The sequence below is a fragment of the Staurois parvus genome, unplaced genomic scaffold (genome assembly GCF_062004578.1).
Source record: "Staurois parvus isolate SC_StPar_1 unplaced genomic scaffold, SC_StPar_1.0 ptg000552l, whole genome shotgun sequence".
Taxonomy (NCBI): Eukaryota; Metazoa; Chordata; class Amphibia; order Anura; family Ranidae; genus Staurois; species Staurois parvus.
Window position 1 is genome coordinate 1,707,499 of NW_028318348.1, and position 8,636 is coordinate 1,716,134.

The following is an 8,636-nucleotide window of genomic DNA, read 5'->3' on the forward strand; positions in this document are numbered from 1 at the left end:
CATCATGTGCAAGCCAAAATACCATTTATTTTCCATTTTCCTTGCAAGTGATTTGGTGTTCTTTGCAAAGTTAACTTTTACTGCATTTACTAATCTTAAGGAAAATTGGGTTGCACCAAGTAAGGCCTATTTGTCTTTAAAAATCAACCCTAGAAACAATTTCTGAGACCAACGTTCTAACTCATACGCTTCCAAATCAAAAGTGTTCACAGATTTGTGCCTCTGATGTTTTGTATCAAAAGGCTCCAAGATCCAGATGTACAGACAATTGCCTACCGGGAAGCAGAAAAATCTCTGGCAATACGCTGGACATTTGTTGTTATGGTTGTGTCCCGTGTTCTGAAGGAGAAATCTCAAATAAAACAGGTACTAATTCTATTACTTCTCAGCTATCACTCGCATACTTTGAACCAATCTCTGAATGACCTTTTTCTCCTACCTGTATTAGATCATATGGGGGAGTAAGTGACCCATTACTTGACCTGTTCTTTTTTTTTAACTCTTTATTTAAAGATATGCAACAGAACATAATAGTATGACATCACATTCGTGGTGATAAACATTAGTGATAACCTGCTCTATGTGTACAAGCAAGAAGTTAAAAGACACAAACAACTTAATGTACTTAGTTCCACCACATCATCATGCACTAATTAAAGTCCTAGAGCCAAAACACCCATAGAAAAATACACTGTGTTGTGGTGGAAAACATGTAGGGGAACATGACTTGTACATACTGAGAAGATAGTGCAACCTACAGGCACATGTCCACTAGAGGGTAGGTGTTGATCATTGACCCTAAATAATGAAGAACATCTTTCCTAGGGCTCAGAGCAGCCATATTTTTTCCAGCAAATTCAGGGTAGAAAAATAGACACCCAAGGTGTCCAGGAGGGCAGAGGGGGTAAGAAAGGGAAGAAGAGAGAAGAAAAAAAAGGAAAAAGGATGGGGAGGTGGGAGGTTACAGTAGGGTTGATGGCACACATAGTTGAGTTATCATAGAGAAATAACCTCATAATAATAGCAGATTAAATATTCATCAGAAAAGTGAAACATATCCCAATAAAGACAACGTGTGTTATGTTCAGTACATTTGTATACGATCCCCAGGACCTGTTACTATAAGGGGTGGAGCTTTGGGCAGACCCAAAAGATGTGAAGTAGCGTGCCATCCTAGGTACTGCATCACCAGAATAACAAGCCGTATCTGGGGAATAGTGACGCTAATATTGATGGAGTCAAAATTTTGAATGTAGTTGTGATGGACTGCCTGGGACTCCGCACGGGTGCCTCTGTCAGAGAACTGCTTCCTTGCCCCTGAGACCCAGAACCAAGGTATTATAGTTGGGCATTGCACCCAAGAACTAAACAACACTAGCTTAGTTGCAAACTGGAACTCCTTTATTGAACAGAAATACAGGTTTTTATACACTTAAAACATAGGGGCAGTTCCCACACGAACAATAAAAACAAATATTACACATTGGGATAAACATCCCAAATGGTTAGGTAACGAAGTCAAATTGATACAAAACTAATCCCATCATGTAGGAACCTCCAGGAGGACTAGCCAACAGACAGAAACAATGGGTGACTCAATTAATTCAATTAAAAATGGGACAAAGACACAGTAAACACAGATTATAGCAAGAGACCCCAGCATCATGTTGTTCTGAGCAGGTTATATTAACATCTGCTCTGACCCCAAATCTGTATCAGGGTCCTCCAGTTCTCAGAGTCTGTGTGTTTTTCGAGGAGACATGGACTTGAATCTGAAGTAAAACTACTCTTAAAGGATAAGTTCACCTTTTGGACAAAAATAACAAAATCCACATATTTTTGCAGGTAAAAAATGTGCATTTATTATTTTTGTCCAAATGAGCCAGGATGCCTGCAGACCTGTCAGAATATCAGCTTGCCGTACGGGATGTAGATATACTGACAGGAAGCTTCAATGAACTGCCACAGCGCTCCACAGCACAGTGGTAGTTCATTGAAAAATACAAGCTGACAGCTGCTAAGGATGTTGGGACTTGTAGGCACTGATTCACAGAACTCTGTGAATAAATGACATGGCTGTGTGGGTGGAGCCCCGCAGGGCTGCGTTGTTTTCAAATCTTACAGATAGTACGGGGAAACTTCTCCCCGTACTATCTGTCAGAAGGAGGGGGCGGCAGGCGTGGTTGCAGCTATGAGAATATGTTACACGTTCCACCCTAAAAAAAGGTGGAACATGTAACATGTTCCAAAGGTAAACTTATCCGTTAAGATCACCCCAGGCACACAACTCCCAAACAATAGAGCCCCCTCCAATGACAGGGCCCATGGTCAGTAAGAGGCTAGCCTGCAGTCCTCTCTTTCTCCCATACAGAGATCTTCAAATAGAGTAGGTTGTCTGCAGAAGCAGGTATTGTCCTGAAGGGACCATAGAAAATAGGACAGTTGCAACAGCTTCCAATATCCCAAAACAGAGGAATTGAGAAAACCAAACAGGTCTGATGGGTGGGCCCATTCAGAGGGACCAAAGAAGGTAGAGACTGTGACCAGGTTCAGGTCAGGTTGGAGCTTCAAGGCTTTGTGAGTATAACCCAGAACCAAGTCTGGATGGCCAATAATAGGGGTCAGCTGGGAGAGGAAGCTGGATTTTGTGGCAAAGTTCAGTTAAGGTGAATTCAATCAGGGGGTGTGGAGAAGAATTGTTTATTCTTTAGGTAAAACCTTGTGCACATACAATATGTAATCCACAATGGGAGTAAGGGTTAACTTTACAGTATTTATTTATTACAGGTACTTATATAGCACCATCAATTTACGCAGCGCTTTACATATATATTGTACATTCACATCAGTCCCTAACCCTCAAGGGGTGTACAATCTAAGGTCCCTAACTCACATTCATATACAAGGGCCAATTTAGACAGGATCCTACCAGCATGTCTTTGGAGTGTGGGAGGAAACCGGAGTACCCAGAGGAAACCCACACAGGCACAGGGAGAAGGTGCCGTGGCTGGGATTTGAACCAATGACCCTAGTACTGCCAGGCGGAAGTGCTAACCATTTAGCCAGTATTACAAGACTGTCTCAGAGCATAGTAGTGCATAAGAAGTAAAGATCAACTGGATAGATATATAATAAAGGCAGAAACAGAATACCTGGTGATATGTGGACGGGGAGATACCAGACTCTCCACCCTCTGTAGATCACCAAGAAAATGCAACAGAAGGGGAATAATATGTGTGGATCCAACATTCAGTGTCACCTGCAGTCTTGAAACTACAATGACTGAGTAGATGTCCTGGTCAGCTTAAGGCGGAAAAGGGGATGATATTGGGGAAAAAAGGAAAGACTGAGAAGGGGGAATACCTCCACTCTGTCAGCTCCCATTCCCCACTCACAGGAGGCCTTCAAGGAAAAGATTGGTAGCATTCAATAATGAGTCCCAATCACTGGAATAGGGTACTCGTTCTGGAGACTGAGGCAAGGTATTTACAGTAACTTGTACCCCTGTTCTTGGAAGCAGTTTGAAATTGTAGATTTAGGGGCTAATTGAACGAGTCTGTCAGTCTGGACTTTTGTAAATTACATTTGCAGATCTGATTCCCATTTGTGGATATATGGAACTACAAAGTCCTCCGTAGGGGTGGAGATCAAATGGGGTATATACTCACTCTCACTATACAGACATTCAAAGGGAGTTAGTGATCTGCTGTATAGACTTGGATATGGAGTTGATTGTAATAAATGATGCAGTTGGAAAGCTGCCCACTACCTGAGTGGGGGCTGTACCATGTCACAAACATCTTGCAGTGTCATCCAGCCACACTGGATAGTGTAATGTAGACATCTGGTCCAGCCAGTCTCAAAGAAACATAACAGCTATCTATTGTCCGCTCCAGGTGGAATTTCAGGATTTTGCAACAAAGGTGTTAATGGAGAAGAGGGGGGGGGGGAGCCCTGTTTGGGAAAAAGTTTGGTGGATGACTGCAAAAGTGGCACCAATTGTGGAATGTTCTTTAAAGAATCAATAATGTTTAAATGGTACCCAAGGGAAAGCAGATAGGGCCACTGGAGAAGAGTGCTGTTCTATGCATGCTCTCAGTTTGGACTGTGGCATTGAATACCCTGTTACCACTCTGGAGAGGTGCAAAGCAGGGGCGGACTGACCATTTGAGCACTCAGGCACTGCCCGCGGGCCCGGGTCAGTAGGGGGCCCCATGAGATGCCCCTGGTACCTTTCATTGTCATTTTCATAGGCTTTTTTGGGTGTGGGCGAGGACATGGGCCACATGATCCCCTATTGCCCGGGGGCCCCATGAGTTGTCAGTCAGCCCCTGGTGCAAAGCTTTATAATATTGTGCAAGATCAGGGAGTCTGATTCCCCTGCTTTTTTCAGGATGGCGAGCAAGTAAAGTCTCATTCAGGCAACCTTGCCTCTCCAGATGAGAGCTTGGTTAGCATGGTGTGCGGGGATGCAAAGAAAGATTGGGGGATTTTGATAGGTAGCATTTGGATTAGATATGAAGTCTGCAGTAATGTTTTCATTTTGAAAGTATTACATGTACCAAACCATATAAGGGTTATTGAGTTCCACTTTCAAAGGTCCGTTTGAATTTTCACTAATAGTGGGGTAAAATTGGTCTCGTAATGTGCGGAGGGATTTGGAGTAACTTTGGCACCCAAGTACTTCAGACCTGTTCTTCTTTAATAAATACAGTATGTAAGATATGTTCACATTAGTAACACTGCTCATTAAAATACATTAGTCTGTCAAAAATAAAATATAATGATAACATAAAATGAATTCTTGTTGATTTCACAGACAGTGAAAACTGCATAAAATGTCTGGATACCGAGTGGCCAAATGATGAGAAGACTGAGTGCATTCCCAAAACTGAAGAATATTTGTCATATACGGATGGACTTGCTGTAGCTCTCTCTTCTTCCTCAATTCTCTTTTTGATTATCACTGTTCTCATAATGATTGTTTTCATATCAAACCATAGCACACCCATTGTAAAAGCCAATAACAGGAATCTTAGTATAATTCTTCTTGCGTCCATTCTAATGTCATTCCTATGTGTGATTTTGTTTATTGGTCGTCCTACTGACACAACCTGTATGTATCGCCAAGTCTTTTTTGGAGTTGTCTTTTCAACTGCTGTTTCTTCTGTTTTAGCCAAGACTATTACAGTCTATGTCGCTTTCAAAGCTTCCAAACCTGGAAGTCACTGGAAGAGAATAATTGGGAACAAAGTGACAATTTTTATAGTCTTGTTTTGTTCCTTTGTACAAATATTAATCAGCATAGCTTGGCTGTCCATTAACCCTCCTTTCCAGGAACTGGACATTCACTCCTACAATAGAAAGATCATTGTTCAATGTAATGAAGGTTCAGTTATTGGTTTCTATTCTGTTTTAGGGTATATGGGGTTTCTGGCGTTTGTCAGCTTAGTTATAGCATATTTATCTAAAATGTTACCAGATAGTTTTAATGAAGCCAAAAACATTACCTTCAGCATGCTTGTGTTCTGCAGTGTCTGGATTGCCATGATCCCAGCCTATCTGAGCACCAAAGGGAAATATATGGTGGCTGTAGAAATTTTTGCCATATTATCATCAAATGCTGGACTTTTAGGCTGTATATTTTTACCAAAATGTTACATTATTTTATTCACACCATCAGTCAATACAAAAGGTTACATTCTTAGTCATGGAAAAAAATAAACCTGCATATACAGTATATTGTATGCCCATTCCCAAAAATTGGTATTTACATAGTTTTACATAGCAGCTTGCAGACCAGTCAGAAGAAGAAACAATTACATTTTTTTCCCATCAATAAGACTTTTTATTAAGTTTCAACAAGAGAGAAAACAAAACACTCATTGGACTTACATGTGGTATAAGTATCATGTGTACAAAGATATAGAGGATATAAACAGCTAAGTCATCTGATTCTAGGGTGAAATCCATAGGAGAGGTTGCGCTATATTCGTCCAATAAGAGGAAATCAAAACAAAAATATTAACATAGGCACAATATAATATTAAATGGCAACACCCATCTAGTACATGTCATTGAGATAACCAAACATCCCAAAACTGCCATGCCTGCACAAATTCAGGAAGTGTATTAGCTTTAATAGCAATGGATTTTTCATATGCACAATGCAGTTTTATTAGGGCAACAAGTTCCGTAAAAGTAAAATAAGTGCAGCGCTAAACATATGAATAGTCCTCAATATATAATGCGGAACATATGTACTGTATATGATATAAGTTCGTAAATGGTATAAAGAGCTACGTGTGACTTCAAATATCTCAGTACATCACTCCTTTAAAGGATAGGTGAGGGGCAAGGTAACAGATAAAATGCGCACTCACCGGATGCGCATACATGTAGATGTTAAGCTTATTTTTGGAGGAGCCTGTGAGCCTTGACGTCACGCCGCTGGATCAAGGATGTCCGGCGGCCTCCATTACCAACCAGCTGGTTAGTGCTCATAGCAGCTGTATAGCTGTCATTATTTAATGCTGCTGTTTGCCTCATGGCATTTAGTTATATGCTTAACATCTACATGTATGGGAAATACTTTTATGCTACTGTTCATACCATTCATTAAACGCACTTTGAGTATACTACACTATGGGCATTTCCATCGTTTGCTCTTTACTGAGCACCTAATCCCCCAGAGCTCCCCCTGGTGACAACCTAACTATACTGAAGAGGCTGCACCCGTGTCCTTAAAGGGGACCTCCGGTTGAATATTCTTGATGACATCCACCTATCCCGGGTCGATTCCATTCCTATACTGAGAGGGACCCACTGGCAGACCTCCATTATACTATACAGTGCGCATAACCATTGCACGTCCGGTGAGTGAGCATTTTATCTGTTACCTTGCCCCTCACCTATCCTTTAAAGGAGTGATGTACTGAGATATTTGAAGTCACACGGAGCTCTTTATACTGTTTATGAACGTATATCATATACATATGTTCCGCATTATATATTGAAGACTATTCATACGTTTAGCGCTGCACTTATTTTACTTTTATATGTCATTTGGAAGGTTTATGGTTTCCTTTTACTGTGCATAGCCGCTTATTTATATTGAGCGCTTGCTGAGTTTTCTTTTCTTCCAACAAGTTCTGTAACATTGGGCGCAAGATCCAACAATTCACTTATTTTTGATTCCCCTTATTTTCATGCAAAGCTGTTTAATTTATGGATATTCAAACAATACAGTAATCCAATGAACTGTCATAACGTCATGATTGTCTGTTGTGTGGACAGATGTTTCCATGAATAAAAAAAACTATATATAGTAGAATTGTGCCTGTTTGACTTTGTATATACCGGTGTGTGTATGTATATATATATATTATAATTTTTTTTTTTTTGCCTATTACTGGCTTGCAAACTGACACACATACTGGCGTCCTGAAGTGTATGTAAATGGAAACTTTATTCTATGTTTTGCATTTAATGGGGAAAGAGTAAGACCCTTTGTTGAGTTTTTATCTCTGTCTGTTGTGTGTGTTGGGGAAACTAACTCTACTTGTGCTTTTGGCCACTGTTACTGATAGAGAAAGTGAGAAAAAATTCTTAATTTTAGAGTTGTCACCAGAGCAATTTGAGTAGCAGTAGGTACAAGGTAGAAGTATGTATTTTCATGGAGGTGCCAGTTCTGGTGACAACTGTCTATAAAGGGAACACCCCTCTACTTTGTATATTCTCTGAATTTCTGTGGCATCTTTAGGACTAGAAATGAAGGCATATCTCCTTAGCCACTTCCCGTCTGCCCATTGTACAGCGAACAGAATACATGTTTGCCTAAATTTGTGTAGAAAAATGATTTAGTTGCAAAATAGTATAACAGAAACAAAGAAAAATGCTTTTTGTTTTAATTTTCAATCTTTTTTTTTGTTTATAGCTCAAAAAAATAAAAAATCAGTTGTGAATAGATACAACCAAAAGAAATTTCTATTTGTATGAAAAAAACTATATAAATTTCATTGGGGTACAGTGTTACATGACCACCCAATTGCCATTCAAAGTGCAACAGCGTTGAAAGGTGAAAATTGGCCTGGGCAGGAAGGGGGTAAAAATGCCCGGTAGGCAAATGGTTAAACATGCCAGATGCAGGTGGAAAATCGGACAGAATATTCATACTTTCACCAATTTAGCTCTTTGGGCATGTCCCACATGCCCAGGTATCAAAAGGGTATAAAAAAGGTCACGGCATCAACAGCTGCAGCTGCCATGATCCTGTTTTTGCTCTTTTCAGCAACTTTTAAGGGAATGAAACTGTTCATTTTCTTGTATTCGCTGCAGAGTGTAAACCTGGAAGTGTTCAATTCTAAGCACTTCTGGGTTCAAAGTAGTCACAATCCCAGCTGAAAAGCCACGTAAAGCACAGTCTGATTGACTGGAGCAGAGAGAAGGGGAGACGACTGATATCTCTTCAAACAGTACTGCCAATGATATTATATAGGGAGATCATTGGCCCCTCTTGTGATAGAAAATTATGTAATGTAAAAAAAGCTTTAAACATTTAAAATTTAATAAAATAAAATTAACAAAATAATTTAAAAGCACATCAAATCACTTTGCACACAAATATTAATGCATGC

General features: G+C 40.1%; 1 protein-coding gene across 1 annotated transcript in view; it reads left to right on the plus strand.

The window, feature by feature from the left end:
• The window catches only part of LOC149451008 (vomeronasal type-2 receptor 26-like), a 32,332-nt gene extending 26,538 nt beyond the window's left edge, over window positions 1-5,794 (plus strand). The window contains exons 4-5 of the mRNA XM_089691152.1: window positions 243-366; window positions 4,820-5,794. Of these exons, the coding sequence (XP_089547278.1) occupies window positions 243-366; window positions 4,820-5,724 (1,029 nt within the window). The 3' untranslated portion in view covers window positions 5,725-5,794. The remainder of the gene's footprint in view (window positions 1-242; window positions 367-4,819) is intronic.
• Window positions 5,795-8,636: the final 2,842 nt, after the last annotated feature.